Source organism: Perca flavescens, chromosome 17 (assembly GCF_004354835.1).
Source record: "Perca flavescens isolate YP-PL-M2 chromosome 17, PFLA_1.0, whole genome shotgun sequence".
NCBI classification, from domain to species: Eukaryota; Metazoa; Chordata; class Actinopteri; order Perciformes; family Percidae; genus Perca; species Perca flavescens.
This window is the reverse complement of record NC_041347.1, coordinates 23,849,779-23,874,757: the sequence shown is the minus strand read 5'-3', so window position 1 is coordinate 23,874,757 and position 24,979 is coordinate 23,849,779. Positions and strand designations below refer to the sequence as shown.

General features: G+C 38.6%; 2 protein-coding genes across 3 annotated transcripts; both read left to right on the top strand.

The window, feature by feature from the left end:
- The first annotated feature begins 260 nt into the window (after positions 1 to 260).
- Positions 261 to 8,690, top strand: LOC114572185 (transmembrane protein 26). 2 transcript variants are annotated; one of them, XM_028603670.1, is made up of 6 exons: positions 261 to 622; positions 1,374 to 1,470; positions 1,714 to 1,803; positions 4,666 to 4,874; positions 5,087 to 5,166; positions 7,870 to 8,690. In XM_028603670.1, the coding sequence occupies exons 1-6, from the start codon at positions 438 to 440 to the stop codon at positions 8,154 to 8,156; spliced, it is 948 nt and encodes a 315-aa protein (XP_028459471.1). In that variant the 5' UTR covers positions 261 to 437; the 3' UTR covers positions 8,157 to 8,690. The 2 variants fall into 2 exon arrangements, with proteins under 2 accessions (XP_028459471.1, XP_028459470.1); XM_028603669.1 differs by having other exon boundaries at positions 5,069 to 5,166.
- Positions 8,691 to 12,340: 3,650 nt separating this feature from the next.
- On the top strand, positions 12,341 to 22,668 carry perp (p53 apoptosis effector related to pmp22). The gene is made up of 3 exons (XM_028603863.1): positions 12,341 to 12,772; positions 17,916 to 18,056; positions 20,697 to 22,668. The coding sequence occupies exons 1-3, from the start codon at positions 12,568 to 12,570 to the stop codon at positions 20,906 to 20,908; spliced, it is 558 nt and encodes a 185-aa protein (XP_028459664.1). The 5' UTR covers positions 12,341 to 12,567; the 3' UTR covers positions 20,909 to 22,668.
- The last annotated feature ends 2,311 nt before the right edge of the window (positions 22,669 to 24,979 follow it).

The following is a 24,979-nucleotide window of genomic DNA, read 5'->3' as shown; positions in this document are numbered from 1 at the left end:
CGTAAATTACAGATTCAGCAGCAGAGGAAGTGCGTGTCATGTTGTAATTCCTGGTGAATGAACAGATGATGAGATGCTGCCCTCTTCTGTACATTCGTTGGACGGTACCATGTCATCCATAAATCATTAAAATACATTCTGAATATTATATTATATTTTTATCGTATAACCTGTAACAGCAGCACCCTTGTGTCCTGCAGCGCCATCACTGTCTACTATCTGGTCCCCTGTCAGGTAAATCTGGAGGAGCCTTTCTTTCTAGGCGGGGCTTAAACTTTGGGCACTTTTTCGAAAAACTTCATTCAACAGTTTTGTTTTTTTGCTCACTTTTGAAGCCAGCCCGTTTGAAGCTGCAACCACGGCTCTCTCTAGGATTTTAACTTTCAGGAATAACGGGGGAATCTGCGGTGCACAATACCGACCTGCACCCAGCCGGCATGTTGGATTTTATATCTGCCGTTATCACCAGAGCGTTATTTATCCTTGTCTCTCTGACCGGCGTCTGGAGGGTGACATGGGTGAAGAAAGATCACAATTACTGGTTCCTGACTTTCCTCTTTCTGCCGCTTGTCGTTGAAATGATAATAACGCTAAAGAGTCGAAAAGGACAAGATTACAAATGGTAAGATGATGATGCATGTAGAAACTAAATACATTATTATTAAATTATTTCATTTTGCTTGAGTTCAATTTAACCTTGAATGTAGGCTACTCTATTTTTGTGTGTAAAACTATTCTCAATAACCTGGTTTGCTACATATTGTTTTTGTTGAATATTTGAAAAGTATATTGCATGAATAAATTAAGCTTTTGTCATCTTCTCCCAGTTTTGATCCCTTCCCCCACCGCCCTAAATCTAAAAAAACCCTGCATCCTGCTTTCCCTTCCGCTGTTATTGGCTAACCCGGTCCCCTGACAGTAAATGGGGTGGTAACCTACAACTTCATTTACCCAGCTGATCCAACATACTTCCTCCATGTCTAAATTGAATCTGTAAACAATATTATGTGTTTTCAATTAACGTTTTTTTAAAAGTTATCTTCAAATATTACAGTCTGAAACCCAAATATATTGTATTTAAGACAAACAAAAGCTGTAAATCTTCATATTTGTGTATATTGTTGGCATTTTATTTTTGCTTGAATGGTTAAAATGATTACTAATTCTTTGGAGATCAATTATCTATTAACGATTAGTCAGTTGATCAGTGAATCAACTGACTAATCGTTTCAGCTCTAAACAATTCTAATATTTATTAACCTGGCTTCCAAAATTATATAACTTCTCAATGCTTGACTTTTTAACACGGAATTAAGGTTTGTATTACATCTTTATGAAGTTGTGTTGCTAAAGTTGGGTTGGTTGTCTTGCAGGTTTTCTCCTCCTATCTTTCTGTTTCTCATAAGTATCATTCCCTCCATCTGGATCCTGGAGCTCCACCACCAGCAGGACAAATTCAGCGACCTTAAGGTACTTCACGGCAGAAACACAAATACTTAGTCAGTGTTTAAAACAACAGTTTCCATGCTTTCCAAACATGTAATTCAATGACGGATGTTGGTGAGTGGGAGGGAGGGGTTGCAGAACTCTCTCTTTGGATACATAGCTACAGTTTATCATTCCTTCATTTATTGATTCCTTCAACTTCTGCATTCGCTTTTAAGCCGTTCAGTTTTAACTATACAAAAAAAAGCCTCTTTCAACTGTTTTCAGTGCAAAAACCTTGTTTCTTCGGAGAATCTGCGCAAGGTGATCGCTCTGAACAAGACCCTGGGAAACGGAAGCCTCACAAACTACCTGAAGGTAAGAGCGACAGACTGAAAGATTCATTTCACATGCCTCGTATAACATTTTACGATATGCCCACAAAGAACAGAAAGGAACAAGCGTAACAAAGATGATCAAGGTTGTTTTTTCGATAATGTTTTTCTTTTAAATCACAAGTGTACATTGCAGACTGGATTGCACACAATATGTGGGTTAATAGTATAGATTTCTCAGGAAGCTCTCAACGAAATCGTGAATCACAGCTCTTCTCATCACCATGTGACGCTGCCAGGAAATCAGACTCGCCAAGCTTACTGCCTGCTGCCTGTAGCTTTATATTGAACAGACATATGAGAGTGGTAGCGATCTGCTCAACTCTCAACAAAACAGCCTATAAGCAAACCTTCCAAAATGTTGAACTATTGGAAATCTTTCCAATCTTCCTTAAAATGTAGCTTATGGTTCAGGTTTTAATGTAACTAGTCTACTCATAAAGAGCACAGTCCTTGAAACTTACTCATAATAACACATTGTCTGCTTTGGGAACTTCCTTTTTGCAGACGTTCATGTTTCAAACAAATACTCAGTATCTATTTATCCTTTTTTAAGGATGGAGAGCCAACAATCTGAATGAAGATGAGTTGTAAACATATTGACTGATGCTCTCAAATGCCTGTAAATTGCTGTAGAAAACTAAATGATATACTGTCACCAGGGTCCAAAATTAGTTCCATCTACCAGCCAAATGCTGGTAAAATATGCAAGTGGCGGTTAGATTTGCTTTACTAACCAGCCAAAAAACTGTGTAATCTATTGAGTGGCTTGTATAATTTGAATGCTGGTGGACAAAAAAAAGTTAATTTTGGAACCTAACTGTCACACTGTCAAAATTGGAAAATACTTTGCAACTGTATTCTCATTCTAAGATACTCCGCCAGCTCTCAACTGTATTCAGTGGCAAAGTGTTGTGTTTGTGTGAGGTGGTTATCTAAATCCTAAATCTGACAAACCAGCATCGGGGTAATTTGAAATTCCTGAGGAGAATTACTCATTCAGTAGGTTTGGAGTTTTGGACAGATTCCCTGATTGCCACTTTGAAGTGAATGCAGAAGAGAAAAACATGAACATTAGAAGATGGGAAAGACAGATGCAGCACCAGGGGTTAAATCATTCAGAAAGAATCCCCCAATGGGAGAGACAAATAATCTTCCCACAAATACAGGCCTGGATTCTGGGAAGAGCTGCACTCTCTCCATTATCTTCAATAGAGATGGTTAGCCAAGTTCGCCAGAACTTAAAGACTCAGCCAGTTGGGCTAATAAAAGGATCAAGGATGATTGTTGATTTGTTCAAACACTCTCCTCTTTTGCATAGAAGAAAGGCTTAAAGTGCCCATATTATGAAAAAAACACTTTTTTTCTGGGATTTGGAGTGTTATTTTGTGTCTCTGGTGCTTCCACACACATACAAACTTGGATAAAAAAAAACATCCATGCTGTTTTGAGTGAGATACAGGTTTCTGAATGTCTTCTGCCTTTAGTCACCGGGGGAGCTGTTCAAAATCTGCAGGGCTTTCTACGTCAGTAGAGAAGTATGTGTAACTTCACAATGTTTTATACAGTAACTGAGAAAACCAGAAGTGAATATCTAACATGCTGGCAAATACTTAAGGTCCGATCAGGACAAGAATTTTTGTTTAGTTGTGATTTAATAAAAGAAAACATGAGTCATCCAGACACTGACTTCAGCAAGACAATTATAGCGAACTTGAGATACCAGGTTTTAAAAACACAAAAACTGGATATCACCAGGAATGATAAGAGATGAATAATGTGCAATAACAGCTGCATGTAAATCCAAGAATTGACCCTTGAGGTACTCCACAGGTCAGAAAACCTAGTCAAACAACCAGCAATGCATACAAAGAACTTGCAAAGTCATAAATAGGAAGAAAAACACCCACTGTACCCGTTCTCTGACAAACTAATAAAGTATCATGACTAACAGCAGCATTTAAATCAATAAGAACACAAAAGGTAACGTTCACCTTGATCTAACTGAAACCGGATGTCACAGGAAGAGATGTCTTTTTGCTTCGCTTCAGATGAAGAGAGACCTAAGAATAGACCTAGCAATGCAAACTGTAGAGCAGCATAGTAAGCAAACTTAAAACAATTTACTAAGTCCGAAGGGCTGAGACTTTCTGCCATTAATAAAAAACTTAAGATACTCAAAACCCGTGTGGCCAATAACCGTTAGTGGGGAACATTTTAAATGGCTTAAATAAACAACAGTTGGACCGCCACCACACTCATTAGCCCAGGAGAGTTAGAAAGCTAATATTTGTACACCTCCATAAGCTGGCTGCATGCCTCAGCTCTTTACTGTGTTTCAGTTAGAAACACAAAGTTCACATTGTGCAACATAATGGAGTCATTGAAGGATAAGTCTGGTGATATTCTGTATTTAAATTTTTTGTCAACAAATCCCATTTAAAAAAATTAATGTGATAAGTACTGTATGTGCTGTAAAAGCCTGATATAGCTCATTACTGTGTGATAGACCTTTAATGAGCCACATTGTTGCACTGTGATCATTACCATGAATACCGAATTCTGTAGAACAGCATTCCCACAAATAGTCCCTAACAACTGCACTTTTGTATGCACTTTTTTGTTACCTACAGTGCCCAGATGTCTTAGGAAATTAATAAGCCTTTCTTTAAAAGATTAAAGTATGTATTTGTGACATTTGCCGCAATAATATCTACCAGAAACATGTAGCATTGCATTGCATGAGCTGAGAGCTATAGCTGCATGCTAAGGGAAACATGGAACGTAAGAAAAACCCTCACGTTATTGACAAATAAATAACTTTCAATCTCTCTTCCTTTTACAGCATTTTAACCAGGTGTTATCGTCTGTATGTTCTAACGACTGGATCCTGGCTCTCCATCAGATACTGCTCATCCTCCTCATCTTAGGGAAGTGGCTCCTTCCGCTGGGAGGCGGAGTCACGCGGGACGAGCTCTCACAGCTTCTCCTAATTTTTGTTGGCACTGCGGCAGACATCCTTGAATTTACTAGCGAGACGCTGTCAGATGTCAAGTGGGTGGCTAATCATGTTGATAGTTGGTTATGAATATGTCTCCTAAACTCTGTGATGCATAATACTTATGTATAAACAATAGATGCTTATAAGGTGAAGTTACCTAATCTGTGTCCCCACATCACAACATTATATCAATGCAGTTAATATATGAAATAAGCTGCATTCCTTTAACATTTATTGAAACTCACAGGACTGACGTCTTTTCCAGAGAGAACAGCCCTCAGCTGGTCTACATCATCTTAGCTGTATGGACCTGGAGCATGCTGCAGTTCCCATTACATCTGGCTGGTCAGTTTGTGTCTTAAACCAATAACTTTGGTGCTTATTAAAGCAGATACAGGCGTGTTTTGTTGAACATAACCTCTTCCCAATGTGGGACGATCCAAACAATGTGTTTAGTCGGCAGCGTCCAGGCCAGTGCTGTAAGTAAACAGTGAAAAGTAGTTCAACTGAAATCCCTTGCTCCTCTATCTCCAGCTTCATCAAATTTTAACCCGAAGATCTATTTTCACTTCCCAAGCCATGGTAATGTCCCGTACTTTCAGATTTATAGTTCTAAAAACAGACTTAACCACAAAATAAAGGGTGTACTTAAGGAGTTTGTATAAATGTTGACGGTCTTTAGGAGGAAATCCAGTCTTACATGTTCATTATATAAGTAGATTTGGACTGACAAAGTCTCCAATTCTCAACTTGGCTGATAAGAGAAAGCCATTATAAGGCAAGACCCAACTCGCAGATGTCTTTCTGCAACGTATTATACTGAGAAAAATGTCAACCAGCCTGCCCAAGTCTGAGGGAACAAAGGATAGTGTTTCATGAAAGAAAAAAAGAAAGAAAGACAGAACATTATAACATAATTAGAAACAGCACATCTTTGTTCTCGACTTATACAACTCCCACTAATGATTAAATTATTAACAACCCAATGATGAATAATTTACAAATAGATGCTGAGATTCCTGATAGTGATACCTTCATGTGCAGGTTTACCATTATAATGCATTAAGAGCACTTAGAGCTTAAATGCACAGTGGTCTGTTGTGTTTACAAAGGAAGCGGATTTTCTGTGTGATAGTCTGTGCAGTTTGTTTGTGTCTGCTCATGTGGGTGTGTCTTTGGGTGTATGTTTGAAGGCTATGTAAACAGAGAAAGTGTTGACATACAAGTTCAGCATGTTCATGTTCATCATCGAGTACTAGAATATTGCACTCAAGTACTGTTACTCTAGATAGATTTTACTCAAGTAAAAGTACTTGTGTAAAAATGTACTAAGATACAAATAAAAGGAGGGATTGAAGAGTACTAGAATATTGCATTCAAGTAAAAGCCTTTGTAGCCTCACTTCTGAATTAACCAGAAAAAAGGCAAAACTTTTAAATGACATAATGAGCAGCTTAGCCTATATAAACCATTTATTTTAATAGATGAGGGGGAGACCGGGGTTGGTTGTCCCACGGGTTGGTTGTCACACTGCCTATTACTAGAGGGTACTGTGACAATGTTTTGGCTATTAAACAGTTGTCCTGTCATCCTGCTCTTTTGGCATACGTAAGTGAAATCGCGTAGTAATGTGAGTAATGTAATTCCCTGAATGCATGTGCGCTCCCGCGACCAGGGGCACATTTCCTTTCAGACAACTACCTTAGCACGTCACCTGTCGGCTATTAAAGCAAAAATAGAGACTACACAATCTACACCACAGAGCAACAAACAAACACGCACACACACACACACACACACACACACCGCAAAGTCCTCCAGTCTGCTAGGTTCAACTTCTCTGCTCGTTTGTTCTCAAAACAAGCAGTCTACCCCAGTCTCTCTGCCCCAGTATAACCAATCCACACAGTCTCTCTGACCCAGTATAACCAGTCCACCCAGTCTCTCTGTCCCAGTATAACCAATCCACACAGTCTCTTTGTCCCAGTATAACCAGTCCACCCAGTCTTTCTGTCCCAGTAGGCTATAACCAGTCCACCCAGTCTCTCTGTCCCAGTAGTAGGCTAGTCCCAGTATAACCAGTCCACCCAGTCTCTCTGTCCCAGTAGGCTATAACCAGTCCACCCAGTCTCTCTGTCCCAGTAGTAGGTTATAACCAGTCCACCCAGTCTCTCTGTCCCAGTATAACCAGTCCACTCAGCCTCTCTGTCCCACTGCGCTCATCAAATTCAAAATGTTTTCATCTGAATGAGGCTCTGCAGTCACAAACAGCAGAAAGGCCTCACGCACCTCACTGAAGGTAGCCTAAAATGTTCCTCAGTGAACGCGGTAGTCACCTGTAGGATCCATGAGATTAGCATTTAGCATGTTACGTTATGCCAGATCCAGTAACATCGTGGGTGTGTTTGATTTGGGTCACTAAGCATGCTTATTTATGTAACACAACACGTCCAAAACAAACCCACCAAATGAGAGAAAACGGACCTAAAAGCCCGCTGCACACCGTTTCAAGGAAACATGTCTGTCAACTGTAGCAAAACGGTGAACCTTGATCTTTCCTGAATTAATACACTTTCAAGGTAACTCTCTCAAGCCAATAATTACTTACTGCTACTAAATGGACCTATAGTTTTGTTCTATCAACTACATTTAAAAAAACTTGAAAAAAAATCATCCATTGTGTTGTAGTCTCATGTTAATGATAGGCCTACCTCTAAACTTAAAAAAAAAAAAAATCAAATGCATGGCTTCATACTATAATAAAAGGCCTTTATCTTGACTTGTGGAAGAGGACCATTAGTTAAACAAGAATCAAGGACTATGTTAGGCTAATTGTAGGCCTATTTTTGTTTATTTAAAAGTAACAATAAACACTGTTACATAGGGATATGCAGTTCAACAGATGTAATGTGTACAGGGCATCTAGCTATATCTAATTTGCAACTACTGTCCCTTGTTAGGTTTTTAAATGCAGGTTAAAACAACTAAACAAACGGTTTGTTCTTCTGTCCCTCCCCCTTCTGTTTTTTGTCTTTTTAATTCAATAAGTGGTGAACTCCAAGCCAGACAGTGAGGGTGAGCATGGGGTCCAGGAGATGTCCCTCATGACTAAGCACAGCACAGATATGTGGAGCATCTTGGAGGCCTTGTTTATCCAGGACGGGCCTTTCCTGGTGGTCAGGCTCACTGTTATGACCTACTATGAAGTCTTCCACCAGATGTTGGTGTTCTTTGCCATCAAGAACTTCCTGGTGGTCATACTGAACTTGTACAGGTTGGTTGTTCTATGCCAGGGCTCCAGCAGAAGAGTCAGCCGGGACACCGCTATCCCATGAGTTTGCATGTCATCTCAAATGGGGAATCGGGAGATGGAGAGATGTTACACCCAAAGTTTTACAGTTACAGTGGACTGGTAAAAACTGCAATTGGAGCAGGAAAATAAGTGCTTGCTCTGTGTTTTCTTCTCAGAATGTACTTAACTCAATGGTGGGATCAAGGTTGTGAATAATTGACGCTGTTGGGAACAGAAAACTGTGAACAATTATTTTCTTACACTTGCAACGGAATGAAGTTGCCAAGTTCACAGCCCACACTTGACAGCATCGGACTAATTTCGAAGCTTATAGCCTTATTGACATTTCAGTCCCCCTGGAGCTAACCTCGGTCCACTCATTTAAAACCACCGTTTATTCAGTACTTAAACTTGTCTGTGTGCATGAACATGCTGCATGCATTTATTCAACCTGTATTGTTTCATATATACAAAGACAAAAACACAAATACATATGTATACTCTAATCTCTTCTTTCAAAGAATAACTGATGTGAGCTGGTTTGCATTTCTCGCTTAAACTTGTCTGTGTGCATGAACATGCTGGTCTAAAATCTGTGTATGAAAAAGACTTACTAGTCAGCTTGTTACTGGTATGACATTAATATAATATACATGAGGCTAACAGCAAGCAGGGGACACAGAGGAAAAGAAGGAAGCAGAGCAGAATAGGAAAAAGGTGTGGGGGTCTGAGTAAAAGATATCACATGTAAACAGATCATGCACGAGCCTGTCAGCAAAATAAAATGAACGAATGAAGCCTGAAAGCACCACCTGTGCCAGCATACAGTAGCTGAAGCCAGGCTTTAGATAAAGGATTTTTTACAGTGTGATTCCAGGCATCTTGTTGAGCGGAAGTAAGGACAGGGACAGCAGGAAGAGCGGACGACAGAGGGCTATACTAGATGACATAAAGCCTGTGTTGACTGAAGCTGAGATCAAGGGAGAGCAATTTCCATGTCTTAACCCAGACAGGAAGTTAAAACTGAATGTGAAAACATCCCATGGTAGTTGGCAGTTTGATAAAACCACTATATCAACCCTGAATAAGGTGGACCATCAATTCTGATTATCCTTGACATTTGAATGGGAAAGAATTCAGGAAGGTGAGTAGGAAATCTTTTTTTTTTCTCCAAACTTTGATTGATGTTATTTTTTTTGGATAATCACCATTTAAATGAAGGAGAGACATGCTATTCACAGGTCAAGAAGTCATCCGATTTATTACATAAAAGTTATTCTATCCTTACTGTTACTCTTGGCCAGCTTTGACTGATGGTTGGAACTCTGTGCCTGCTAGAAACTGCAATTGAAAATAAAGAGACTGACGACACGTACAATTGCATTCAGGTATTCAACTCAACTTGAGTTGTTTTTGTGCATACCCTTTAAAACCATTAAATATTGTAAACTTTATAATGCCAAATAATAATAATTATTATGACTCCCTGGGTTATATGAAGATGTTCAAAAGACGCCCTTAGCACAAACTCTGCATTACAACTTTTATTATTGTTTTTTTTTGTCATGTTATCTTTTGTATTTCTCCCCCAAAATAGTATTATATCCATGGCTATGCAAGTGTTATTTTTCGCCATCATATAATCATTGTTATGTAATATCTCTTGGGCCGCCACAGCCCAAATAAAACATTCCATACCATTATCAGTTTCAGTTTTCAGTGTCCTCGTATTTATTTCTCATTATTTCAAAAAGAAAATGTCCTTGGAATATAACTTTTACACAAGCAGTGGTTTTAAGATCTCAAAACTTTATCGATAGGTGTTCTGTGGCATATCCTGTATTATTATACAGTATCATTTATTTATTCAACCTGTATTGTTTCATATATACAAAGACAAAAACACAAATACATATGTATACTCTAATCTCTTCTTTCAAAGAATAACTGATGTGAGCTGGTTTGCATTTCTCGCCTGACACCTAAAACAAGGGCTTACATACAGTACCAGCTACTCTCAATAGTAAAAGGAAAATCCACCTAAATAAACAAATTAAAATTGTGCTATACACCTCGAATTGATGATGTCATCTGGTGAGACTCAGTGGGCTCTTATGGGTTTTCTTTGAGATATTGCGTCAGTTTTTTTTTTTAACTATAAGGGCTTAAAACTGTGAATCAGAAAGTGTCAGATTTATCCCAGTATAATCACTGTCAGCTTTTCATGAGAGTTGTTCTGTTATTCACTGTTATGAAGCACCACATATTGTCTCCAGATGTTTGCCATTCTGCCAAAAGATTTTCCCTCATTTGGTGTTTTCATGGTGGTTAGGTGGTTAGGTGGGTTGACATGTGGTGAGCATTTGATTCACATCATCGAGTTACCCTCTGTGTCCTGTTTGCAAAATCTGCATGTGTGCATAACACCACTCATTTAGCATAAGTTAAAATAAATGTTATTGATCTCAAGTGTCACAGCAGCAGTACAAGTACATGTACAGCTATATACATTATTAACATCTATTTACAAAAAATAAAAGCCACTGAATACAATAATATAAACCAACATAAATGCTTACTATAAAGTAAATTGAGACAAAATAATAATAACAAAAATTGAACATGAGGGATCTAAATTGGTTGGCGGGTCTAGTGTCTTGTGTCTGCAGATAGCAGTGTTTATTAGAAGCTAAAAATACTGCACTTTAATCGGCAAAACCAAAGGGTGTGAAGTGTGTGCAAAAGATTATTCAGGTTTTTCATTTCATTTGTGTCGCTTTCTTCTTTAGTTTAGTTTAGTCGGCACAATGAGAGAGAGAGAGAGAGAGAGAGACGAACGCCAGTCGCACACATGTCAAGACTTATTTCCATTGTGGTCCTCAATGTAAAGACAGCATTGATGCAGTCATCTAGGTGCCTATGGGTGGCATCATTAATATGCATCATCAACAATAAAGTCACTCCAAATCAAAACATTAAGAAATAAAACAAATATGACAGAATGAGTCAGTGGCTTCTTTTAAATCTAAGCTTAAAAAATAATTGTATCGCACCCCCTCCCCTGATTTCATCTGATTCTAGTTTTTCTTCTGTTTATGGGTTCTGCCATTTAGTTTTATTTTTTTATGTGGTTCATTTTAGTACTTTTATTCTTTTATTGCTGTGTTTTTATGTGTTTCTATGCTGTGTTTTATATGATATTGTCTTATGTGAAGCACTTTGTAACTTTGTTTTGATAAGTTCTATATAAATAAATATATTACTATTATTATTATATTACTATTATTATTATTATGGCTGTGCAAGTGTTATTTTTCGCCATCATATAATCATTGTTATGTAATGTCTCTTGGTCTGCCACAGCCTAAATAAAACAATCCATACCATTATCAGTTTAATAATCAGTAATAAATTACATACAAATGAACTAAAATGCTGAACTAAAATGAACTAAAATGCTGAGCTTATACTTCCAAATTTCATGAGCCACAATCTAACTTTCTTTCTAAAACTGTAGTAGTTAGTTATTTTCTCAAGATGCAATGGTATTTCTTCAATTCAATTCAATTGTATTTATAGTATCAAATCATAACAAGAGGTATATAACAAGGTTGTCTGACGGTGCCGGTTGGGGGTGTGATGAACAGTGGCAATTATAGTCACAATAAAGATAATGGAACTATGACTAGAAAGAGTAGCCTAGTTGTACTAGTTCATGGCGTAGCAGGGCACTGCAGGGTGTAGCAGGGCGTATCGGGGCATAACAGGACACATATTTCTTGAACCACAGAATCTAAAGGAAAAATACCAATGTTGGTATTGAACCTCGGCAAGCACAAGTCAGTACCTATTTGAGATTTATATGGTTCGAAATATATATCGGGCCTTTGTTGTAAAGAGAGAACTGGAGAAATAGCTTACAATAATTGTGTAAATAATAGATAATGGGTTTTCTTGTTGTTAAGAGTGAGCTGGGCTGCCATCTTGTGGTGACTTTATGTAGCGCATCATCTTATATATCTTTCTCTTCTTTCCTCTTACACCCCTCCCACTGACTGCCTGGTCCATAGCTACCTGTTGTAATCCTCAACCTAATTACATTTCCAGGTTTACTATTATCAAAAGTCACTGCTGGGAGTCAGGGTTCAGGTTAAACAGCCGCATCAACAGTTGCAGTTTTTTTCTGGGTGTAATATGACACAGTGAACGGGGCTGGGCCAGATCAGCTTTTATTGCCAGACAAGCCCAGCCCTTAGGTCCCAAAACAGGTTGCATGACACACACTCGGGTGGGGCATTTTTATCTAGTTCCACACCTTATCTACTGACACTCTTCCCGCAAAGACGCACAGGATACTAGGCTATATAATCGAACGGACTACACCGCTACACTAGTGTTTCGCCCCACAGCTCGTCCTTCTCTCTAACCCGCTCCACACACTCCGATCGTCGGTCATGTTTCGCTGTGGGATCGCCTACCCCCGATGCAGGTGGATCGTGCCCCTGCTGCTGCTCTTCGCCATTATTTTTGACATCATCGCCATCGCCGCTACCTCGGGATGGGTCGAGGATGAGAACGCCAAGTCTCACTACGCCAGTATGTGGCAACAGTGCCGAGGCAGGAATGACAACTGGGACTGCAAGTCGCTCATGGAGTTCTGTAAGTGTCCTTTTACACTACGCATGAAACATAATGTAGGTCCTGCTGAACAATAAGACCATACAGCGAATGGCATGGAAAAAAAGGGAGTACATGAGCTAATACAGCCAGTGGTAACATGACCTGAGTCTGTGTATGTGTCGCTGGGGTGTAAAATTCAACATTCACATATTGTAACTTGAAGGACTCGACCTCTGACTACAACCAAAAACTCCAGGCTGAGGGGAGGTGGGGTGGACTGAGGCCTACAACACCCTGAGTCGGTCAGGCGGACTGAACTTTGGTCTCGATTCGCCCGCTTTTTATCATTTCCAGCAAATAGAGGAAATAGGAGGGGAGGGTGCTGTATAAAAAGCCCCAACAGCCTCTTCTCCAAGTTAACTCTGAATTTGGCATGCCTATTTGAAGTTATAGCTTTAGTTGTGTGGCCCAGTATCACATACAGTGTTTCAGTGGGCTTTACAGACCAACAACATGAATGGCTCCAACAAGGAAAAACTGAAAGAAACCTTTCAAAGAAGCAATTCAAAGAGGAGCACCCCATGTTGATACTGTGCAGTTAGAGCCAATTAAATAATCTATTTCAATTGGACACTTGTCTGTAGCCTACCTGTCAAAATACTTTCAATTAAAAAGTCCTGCTATACAACAGATTGTAATACATAAGCATAGCTGCTCTGAAACCTCCCACTGCCAGGAAATATTACACATTTTCTTCTTTAATCTGATTTAAGTATACATAGTGATTTAATATGGGATGCAGGCCCGTGTCATATCAGAAGGGTTCAATAACACGCTGGGTAAAATCTTATCAAACTGTGACAGCGTCCCAGCACAATCCCAGCCAGTAGCCTATACAGGAAGTCGTCCTGTCGCTGTGTTTATGCTTTACTTTTATAAAACTATTGTTTTTACAGGCAAGAAAGCAGGACATGTATGCTGCTACTACAGCTACTTATGTTTTACCTTGCTGACACCAATACCGCACTATGAGTAAAGTGCAGTACTACTTTTACAGCAACTACTTCTAATAACACTAATAATAATATCTGAGATGTCTATGGATACTTGTAAGGGAGTCTTTGTACGAACACAATTGAGCTTTAAAAACACTTAATTCTAATAAAAATGCTCACTGAGAGTTTGTACCAGTTTGCTGGGGGCAAACGGGAACCAGAACTCACAGAACACCTTAGGCAGATTTAGAATATTTTAAATAGGTTGTGACCTACACTCCTGAATGATGAGAAGCAGATTTTAAGATGCCTGTCTGTCAGACCTGTTAACACAGATGTGGCTGTTTATAGACAAACTAACTAATGAGATTTTCCTTCAGTGTAGAGGTCCAACCAAAAACACATTAACTCACAGACAGATGAAATTATGTTAAACAATAACTGTAACAGAGCAGACTTCTGTTCTCTCACTCTCTCCTCCTCAGGTTGTATTTGTGTTATTCTACACCCACACTCAACAACAAAGACTGAATTGTTGCTCTTATCAGACTCTGTGGGAGTTGGCTCGCAATGCTAATGGAACTTAGCTCCATATTGAGTTCTGTAAAACATGTTCCCTGAGACATGGGCAATGGTATGAATGCTTCTATCAGAGCTCTAATGTCCTAACATTCCTAAATATTTTAGGGCTGCTAGAGACTCTGCATTCTTTTAAGTCATTACATAACCTGAGTGCTAGCCTGTCAAATCTCAACTTCACTTGAGTGGCTGACTGTGAGTGAATTGAGCTTTTGTTAACCTCTAATAAGCTCTAGTACACGTATCAATTATTATATCAATTATTTTAGTTAACTTATTGATTTAATCGATTAATCGTTCGAAAGAAAATCAATCTGCAGATATTTTGATAAATGTTTAGGTCATTTTTTAAAGAAAACAGCAAAGATTTGATGGTTTCCAGGTTCTCAAATGTGATCATTTGCTGCTTTTCTGGGTATAATAACATGATAGCAAATTGAATTCTGGGAGGATTTGGACTGTAAACAAGACATTTAATGATGTCTTTTTTTTTTTTTTACTGTTTTTGATTAATTTAGGATTAATTTAGAAAGTACTCTATATGTCTATAACTAATTACTAATTACAGTAGTACTATAGTAGTCGTGGCTCAGTGACAGCAGCATTTCAGACAAATATGAAAGGGAACTAAAGAGGCTAAAACACAAATGTTTTTATTTATTTTCCATAATGTAAAAAGTATTTTTCAGGCATTTTCTGCCCTCATTTGAAGTTTCAGATCGAGTAGTTTTGTTCTTTGTCCGAACTGTCCTTTGCTACTGTTTTGGCCGTGTCTCAGTAGGACTCAAGTGATTAAACAAAAGACGACTACAGCTGCCAAAAAAACTTCTGGCGGAATCTCTGGTTCATTTTTGCCCTGATGTTCCTCTGAGCATTCTTGAGCCACGGCTCTGGTCTAAATGCTTGTGGGAATATGTTGGTGAACTGAAAACTGAGGAAACAAACATGACCAGTACAGCTGATGAGTGCGGATGTGAATACTGAATATTGGCATCGGACCAAACAGACTCCCTGTCATGTTGTTAAGGCCACTCCCAGTAAACGTTAGGAAGCTATATTCAAAGGAACTGCAGGAAAAAACATGTTTTCATGTTCTGGCATGAGCGTGTCATTGGCAAAAAGCCTGAATCATTGCTCAAGGGAAGGGTGATATGACGATATTCCAGTCAACCAAATTGTCGTTAATTTGACAGCTGGCTAGCAACATTTTAATATGATTTTAAATTACTGGATTAGCCAAAAAAACAGATATCCAGTCAGTGTATTTTTTTCACTTACAGCTTTTCAATTGAATTGAAAGAGAGAGTACCATTCAAGTCTTTTCAAGGAAAGCACAGGTTGTTGAGTTGATCCCTGCTGCCAGCGTGAAACTTTTTTCTTAGAGGTTTGATGAATATTTTCCTTGAATGTAAGACCAGCGCTTAAGGTTTAAAAGACAACTCCACAGTTGTAGAACAAACACATTTCAATCAGGAGAGAATTCTTTGCAGATATGCAAGACTTATTTGTAAGTTACAGATGCAAAATATGAAATGTACATAATCTTTGGAGATTAGACTCCATCGTATAAAATGTATAGATTTTAAAGGGTTATGAAAACCCGGACATATCCCCGATGGAGTCTAGACACTGGTGGTGGCGGTAAAAGGGGACGAAGACCAGAACGAAGGAGTCGAAGGAAGCTGTCAGCCTGAAGAAAGCCGAGAGTCCTGTGGGTGAAGATGCCTGGAGGTGTAAGGGGAGGAGGATGGTCGAACTCTTGCCTGAAATGACAACTGACAGCCGTAGAGGAGAGAACAGATTTAAAACCTGGATGTCATGCTGTGATTGGCTTTTGAAATACGAGGTCGATTCTGGTTGATTTGGGGACATACAGGACATACTGCTCCGCCTTTTGCGTTTCTGCTGTCACATGATAAACTCACAGGTGCTGCTAATGCTGGTAATGGGTATCGTCGCTTCCCGGCCCCGGCAAATTTGAAGCATAGGAAGAAGGAAACATGGAGGTGAAAACATCTCAACGCTAGATGGGAGAAATTCCTACACATTGGACCTTATAAGTTCAAAGGTTAAATCACTGTCTCTAATTAAGAGCCCAAACATCCTTCCCCATACCACTTTTACAAAATTAAAATAATTTTTAAACACACCACAACGCAGATGAGGGATTATGACTGTGTCATAAAACTACAGAATGCTGGATTGGTAAGATAATTATGTTCAGCATTTGGTTTTCATTTTGGGAGAACAACAACATCCTTATGCTTTAAACAGAAATAATCTGACAAAACCTTCACTGAAGTTTCATGATATGCCGGTTTCCATTATATGGTCACTATTATGTGGCGTTCATGTTTTGTGGGAAAGGCTGATATAATTTACATTTTCTATTGATAGACAATCTAATATTGAAGAGGGAAAGTTAAAACAAAACACAATGGTGCATGATTTTGCTTGAATTTACTCTGGTCTGATGACATACATTTACATTTTTTTTATAACTTAATTACTAATAAACAGAAACAGAGAGTAACTCTGATATCATGACAAGGTTAGTAGGTTTTACTTCCCGCGTCTTCATCAGGGAGAACTAGTTGTGTGTCAGTGAGATCATGATAAGAAAACACCTCGGGCTGAGGCAGGTAGGACACTACCTGACTAGTGACTACACACACAAACACACACATGCAGACAGTGTGAACAATTTAGGGTGTGGTTGTTCCAGTAACAGTGTATTGGGTGTGACTGCACGTTGAAAATGCACACTGGGCTTGGCTGTAGTCTTACTTTATAAAATCCGTCCGGATTATCTGCATTAGTGTTTGTTTGAAATTTGCATGCAGCATTTACATGTTGAAAACCTTAATGCATAGGCCTGGTATCTGAAACCTGTTAGAACACAATAAACACATAAGCAAATATGTTTGCAGAGGCATAAAATGTTTCCTAACAGAGATTATTTCACACAGTAAAATCTTCTCTTTATACAGCAGCAACTACCCCACTAAAACACATTTTATCTCAACTTTTTTGTCTCATATGATGGCGTGTACAAAGAGTGCAGTACACTTAATCTGAAAACATATGGTTTTCGGCCCAAAGATCTACAACCACGCATGCTGGGAGTTGCCTGTTTCAGACTGTATCGGTAAAAGTTCCTCAGTAATTAAAGAGGCCATGTCTGCAGACGTCACAGAGTGACAAAGAGAGGGAAAGTGTTGTTATGTGTGTGGCGGGGTTCTCTTAGCCGCTCTCTCTCTCTCTCTCTCTCTCTCTCTCTATCAGCTTGATCTCACTAACGTTTTGGAATGTGCCGTCATGAGTCCATGCTGTTGGTGGTGAGAACGATCAGAGCTGCAACAATGGCTGAAGAACATGTACACACATTGCATTAAAGAAGACTCAAAAATGGGAATAAAAACTCGTAATAGCAGTATAACCAAGAAAAGAGCAAAATACATGCTATGTAAAACCTGTATTAGTAATGCACCTAAAATCATCTTTAGTTTTCTTTATCAATACTTTGTGAAAAATAATGTTGTATTTGCATCTTTACCACAAATAACACTGTTAACTAATTTGTATGTTTGTTTCTGTTCATACTCCAGCTTGGGCCCAGGCAGTCGCTGCTCTGATGATCATCGCCCTCATCATCCTCATCATCGCCTTCATCATCTCCTGTGTGGCTTTGTGCTGCACGTTAAACATCACTCTTCTGCCCCTAATAGGAGCACTGTTGATCATTGTTGGTAAGATACACACACGCTGACGAACTCATATGCAAACATTAGAAATATCTGCTTGTATGACCACCAATTTGGATATTAGAGATGTCTGAAGCAGAGTCAGGTGTTGGCAGTTACAGAGAATAGCCAAAATCCCCATGTTTCAGTTGTACTTTGTTAGGAAATTAAATCAGCAGTTAGTACACAAAGATTAACACGTAAAGAAGATTAACTGAAGCAAAGACACCTCAAGTCTTAACAGTACTGATGTTCCATTCTCAGAACATGTTTATGCTTGCATTTGAAAGGGTTTGGCAACTTAACTGGAATTTCAGAAAACAGCCTCAGAGCAAAGATTGTAATAATATTTTCTCACTTTTCACACTTAACTGGCCGCCTCACTGTGGACAGTTTTTATTGGGACTACTCTGTACTGAAGAAATATATACATGATGGATGTTAATAGAACATAATACATGAAAAAATACATGTTGTTGTTGAATTATTCAAAAAATATTCTTTTAACGTTTTAAGCCACACAAGCCAAATGTGTTTGTATTGTGATGGTGGCAGAAATCAAAGAGGCAGAACCTCAAACCTGCCAGTACGTAAAACCTAAACTATCTGCATGATTTGATACCACCAGTAAAAAGTGCTTGAATGTCAAATGTTGTCTAAACACAAGCAGCCATACATGAAATTGAATTCAGAAGGATTTGAATCAGTAAATATCTAATTAAAGAATAAGTAAACAAGACTATCTGAAACTTTCTCTAATTAAAAGTTAAAATTCTTGTTTCTACATACACATTTTGATTGTACCAAAATAGGAATGAGTTTTCATACCTAGTCCGAGTGTCAAGTGCAAATTGTATGGTTTTTATATTCTTTTCTGAACCGAACTATTAAAATTAATTTTACAAGTCCATGTGGAAGGTAGTTTTGTGTCATGTCTTTGCCGATCATGATCCAGCAAAAAAAACAAGACATCAAGGCTAGGCAGAGAGCGAAAGGTTAACAGAATGTGGAGGAACAGAGGAGTTAAAGAGAACCAGGCAATGTTAAATTCAAGCTTTCCTTAGAAGAGATAGATTTCAAGGGGGAGTGAATACAGTACGATGATGTGCGAAGGTTTGACATGAAAAAGAGGAGTAAGAGTGAAAGGGAGTGGAGGAAGCAGAAAGAGAGTTAGACGGTCACTACGGGAGGAGGGAAGGGCGAGGTTGTGGTGTGACCATGGAAACAGCTGGTTTAGTCTGTTTATGTGAGTGACTCACCCCACAGAGAGTCATGAACATGGGATAGAGCCAGACACACGCAACGATACATTACATACACAATTCCCAGGTACTTAGACGTCTGTTTTAAATTTGCCGGAGGCAGTTGATTATAGTTTGCATTGGCTCCACACTGCTGTAGCCACAGAGACATTTGGCGTGTATTGGTCAGAAAAAGAAGGATAAAGATGAGACAGTAATAATTGGATTAGAAGTATACTTAACAGTATCCCTCGGTAGTGCTTTCATCTCACCAGCACAGCAATCATTTGATCATAAGAATCATCCAAGATCATTGTACCACATTTATTGATATAATCCAATTTGTGCTTGTTAATGTGATGAAAGTGCAGTGCTATCCTTTTTCCAAAAAGTGCCATAACACAATGATGAAGAACTTCTTGTTCCTTTAAGCGGACTATTTGACCGTATCACATACAGTATATTCTGAATGGGCTTGTTGTAGCTCTTCACTGAAGCTTTAACGCAAGACTCAATGTTTTTATGGCTGCACCATTCAATCAAATAGAAATATTCTAGACACATTTCCTAAATGTATCCAGGTATATTTAGAAGAAAGTTTTGTGCATTTAGACAAACTTTCTTTTTTTTCTATTCGTTTGTAATGACTGACCTATACCAGCTTGTCAGTGTGGTTAAGAAGTTTTGAGATTTGACATAAAATATTCTGGCATTCTTTTGCTTCTCAGTAATTTAAAGTCGCATGGAAACTGTTAAAACATAAATGATGGTTAAAATAATTGGTGAGTTACATCTTGGGGATTTTTCTCAACGGGTTTCTTTTCATACCATACTGACATGAACTGAAAGCAATGGCTGTCTGGAAGGCAGGGAAATGCGCTCACAATAGTCTAAACCACTTTTCATTGGAAAATAGTGAGCAGTAATGTGGAATATATGTAGCAAATGGGCTAAAATAAAGTCACTATTGTCCTTTTAACTCCTGTCAGGTCACTAGTGACATACTCCTGACCTCACATGGCAAAAAGGCTTTAAGTAAATAATTAAAAAAAAATGTCAGGGTGTTTCTAATTAAATCAAACCTCTGTGATTAAAGAAAGGTTTGTGTGGGGATGAAGTATCACACCTGACTCACTGCCTGCTCTGCCTTTGCTTGAGGGCAGAAAGGGCTACTGTCACAGTCAGTGTCACACCTTTCTAGAGAATGATTCTTAATTGTAAGAAGCAACCGTCAGTGACTGATTTGATCGCTGTCTGCTAATACTGACTCGCGTCGATATCACAGATGTCAGTATGTTGATGTAACACTTACACAGTCATGTGAAGGTATTTTCCACACCCTGCTGTCCGTGTCCAGTCGGCTGCATGGCTGACTATAATGTCACCTCTCTCTATCTCTCTGCAGTGGTTCTCCAAGTCATCGCTCTGATCATCTACCCCTGCAAATTTAACGAGTTGATCTTCGAGGGCCACTATTACTACACCTGGGCCTATGGCTTTGGCTGGGGCGCCACCATCCTCTGCATCGGCTGTGCCATCCTCTTCTGCTGCCTGCCACGCTACGAGGATGAGCTGAGCGGCCTGGCCAAGACCAAATACATCTATTCCTCTGCTTAGACTAAGACTAAACCTGTACAACCACCCAATTACAGACATTTTCACTTTCCACTCTGAGCTGGAACTGTGCTGGCCATGGAACATTTTTAGACAGTTTTACGCCATTTCAACAAAGATCCACGATATCTCAATTCAGTTAGATTTAGTTTGGCAGTGGGAAAACTGTCCTCTAACATCCAAGAGTGAAGCCAGAAGCAAGGGGTGATTGTTACTGGAAGTGAACTGTGATTGGATGCTCCATCTGCTTTAATGTACAGACCTCTGTTTTAGATTAAGTCAGCATCATACAAAATAGTTTTTACCATGCTGTTTTTACACATTCCGCATTTGAGTGAGATGTATTCCTCATTTTATCTGTACTTTTTACCTGTAATTCTCAATGCAATATCACCAAAGTGCACTTAACCTAAGGGATGTAATTATGTGTAAAGCGTAGATTTCCTAAAACCTTGGTAAAAGAGCAGTTTAGACTAAAAATTGCACAGGATGCAAAAGGAATCATTAATCATCATTTGCTTTTTTCCCATGTGTTATAATTATTTTTTCTTATTTCTTTAATGTGTGTGTTTTATTCTGTATGTGGTATGAAAGAAGCAAAGGCTTGGAGTCAGAAGCTGAATGTAATCTATACATATGGAAATTTTGTTTAAAAGTCGTGTTAGTACCTTTTTTTCTTTTTTTTTTAATATTCCTAATCTGCTTTTTATTTCCAGAGGTTTTTTATTCTGATTTACTTATTACCAAAGGGGTATAACTGTGGGAGTTTGCTGTGCTGTCTTTGTATCTGTTCTGAACACTAATAATAATAATACACTCAATGAGCAGACACAGTGTGTGATGGTTGATTCAGTCATTCTTTTCTTTGTCACGCTAAACTGGAAGCAAATTCATATTAATTTCTATTGAGCTTGATCATTAATCTGTCTCGTGCAAATTTAAAAAAAGTGTAAAACAGTTTTTAATGTTTTGTTGCCTCAAAGTAGGTAGTTCAGTCAGAGAGAAGCCTTTCCTTAAAGGAGGTTTTTAGTCACAGATAGATGACCAATCATGTATTTCCTAAAGGCCTTCATAAGTCTTGATAATGCTTCTTTGGCTAACCCATCTGCCGGTATGATGAGAACTGAGACCAAGGTGTACAATCTTCTGACATACTTTGTGTAAAACTTGTGCCTTGGCTTCTTCAGTGTTGTGTTGTTGAATGTCCAATCAAACTGCTCAGTCTGGTTTTACTTACTCACGCTTGATCCCAGTCAACAGCAACATTTCTGTTCATGCCAAGACCAAATGCATGCCCAAACAAGACAAGCTATATTGTTATATTACATGAAAGAGTTCTGAGGAAAGATAATTTGACTGTTGAATGAAAAAAGAGAAGTGATAAATGATCTTAGAGAAGTAGTCAAAGTCCACAAAACTCATCCCATGCTTTTATCATCTAAGAGTCTTTCAAGTTTTTTTACGCAGGAAATTGCTGCATAAATAACTTTATGAATTGGTGGAAGTTTGAACTGAGAATCTGGAGAGATTCAGGCAGATTTATACTGTCTGTATGTCTCAAAGGTGAGGTGAAAAATGAGCATGAATTTCTCAACACCAGCTTTTTCAGATATTATTGGTCACTGTATGGGTATATTATGTACTACAGAGAATGTTCTATTAACATCCATAGACTTCTGGAAATCACCCAGCTGTTCTGCTGTAGTATGAATTGATTATTTTGGTAGTCTGTATTTTTATGCAATAAAAATCTTTTTTCAAGGCTTGGTTACATTTTCTGACTAATCTTAAAATGCAGTGATCATGTTTATGTTTGAAGGGATAAAGAGGGAGAGAGAGGAACTGGAAGCTGGAGGAAAAAGGTTTTAGAAGGAGGAGGAGGAGAAAAGGATAAAGTAAATACTGTACAATTTGTCAAATATTTCACAATCCTGTCTCCACTTAAACATAAAGATGATCAGATTATCAAGGGCCACAGTAAATAATACATATACAAACACCAGAAATGTACTTTAGTTTCAAACTGATCCAAATATATGCACAAGTTTGACTTGTTTATTTACAATGTCAGTGAGGTCGGGCAGAAAATCCAGTTGCAACCTGAATGCAAATGATGTTCCTGTCTCAGTGTGTGTACTCATATGGGCTTGTCAACACACACTTAAATGCAGGCACATAAAGGAACATAGTTGATTAACCTCGCATAGATCCACAGATGTGAGTCATAAATAATGACATGCGCACACACCGAGAGAGCCACACCCTGGGACAGACCTGTGTGAGAATTAGACTTTGTTCGGCATGTTTTGACAGCTCTTGTTTCTCTGTGAAAGAGGGTGGAGGGAAAAGAGTGCTCACGAAAGAGAAAGAGAAAATGACATGCGGATGAGAAATGCAATGTGAGGGAGAGGAGGACAGTAAGGTAAAGTAAATAAGCGAGTAACTGGTATGAAGTTAAAGGAGGGAAATAAAACAAAGCAGAACAAGATAGACACTAAAGTGTATACTGAATACCTATTGCACATGTTCTTGTTGTGTCGTTTTATTTTACTTAAAGAATGAAAACTGACGCCCCATGATGTATGATGTAGTACATCTACTAACTACAGGTATATAATATATCCCTCTACTACACAAAACAAACAAAAGAAATATGAGAAACTATTGCACAGAACAAATTCAAACTTTAGTATATTATATTATTTAATAGTATATTATATTTCACCAGGGTATACAGTAATCTACAGGACTACAAAAATGGATCATGCTATTACATTTACAGTTACTTATTAACAGAGGTGGAAGAAGTCTTTGGATTCCTCACACAATCCAAAAATACTCCATTAAAAGTAAAAGATCTGTGTTCAAAACCACAGAAGTATTATCAGCTAAATGTACTTGAAGTATAAAAAGTACTCACTGTGGCCCCTGTAATTTATACATTATGACATTATTAAATTGTTAATACTAATGCAACAATGCTACGTGTTGTCTTAGCTTTCAATTCAATATTGTATAGGAGTTATTTCAGGACACTTTACAGATAAAGTAGGTCTAGACCACACTATATATTTCCCCCCCAAGAACAAGCATTTGGTGTGACAGTGGCTAGGAAAAACTTACTTTAAACAGGCAGAAACCTCAGACAGACCCTAAATCTTGGTGGGCGGCCATCTGCCGCTGCCAGTTGGGACACAGAGACACTGATACAGATATACAGATATGAAGAAATATTATTCATAATAATTATAGCAGTTGATATGATGAACAGTGGCAATTATAGTAACAATAAAGATAATAGAACTATGTCTAGAAATAATAGTAGCAGTGCAGGGCGTAGCAGGGCATCGAGCAGGACCACAGCAACAGCTGCAACCACGATCCAGGTGCCACCACAATCCAAGGAAACCTGCAAGGTGAGAAAACATAAGGATTCCAGGGAATAAACTCCCCGGAGCTAAGTTAGTAACAAGCATTACTGGGACATGAATGCACACAGATGGAAAGAGAGGAGCTCAGTGTGTCAAAGGCAGTCTAAAACCATAGCAGCAGAACTAAGAGCTGGTCCAAGGCAAACCTGAGCCAGCCTACAAAGGGTTGGTAGATGAAGAGAAGAGAAGAGAAGAGAAGAGAAGAGAAGAGAAGAGAAGAGAAGAGAAGAGAAGAGAAGCAGAGAGAACAAGGGGGGCGCCGTGTCTGTTGCTACACACTCTCCCCCTCTGGGGAGTTGAGTTTGGGTAGTTTAGTCCTGTGGTTCCCAACATATACTTTTCTCCAATCCTTTTTTGTGAAATAGTGTACATTTTACCTATTTGGGCCTTATACTGTTATTTAAATGAAACCATCTGAGAGGTTTAGGGTAAATTGTAAGGAGTCTCAAGCCAAAAAGATTGGGAGCCACTAGTGCATTCTTAATGCATGTTTAAAAGCATATGGAGCTACTGTATGAGTAGAGCATTTTAATCGATGCACATACTGTATAGTGATATTTAGCTTTCCAGTTTCAGAAAAGATGTTCCTATAATTTCATATAAGTTTATATTAAGTCTATCATTGTTACATTCAATTTTATAT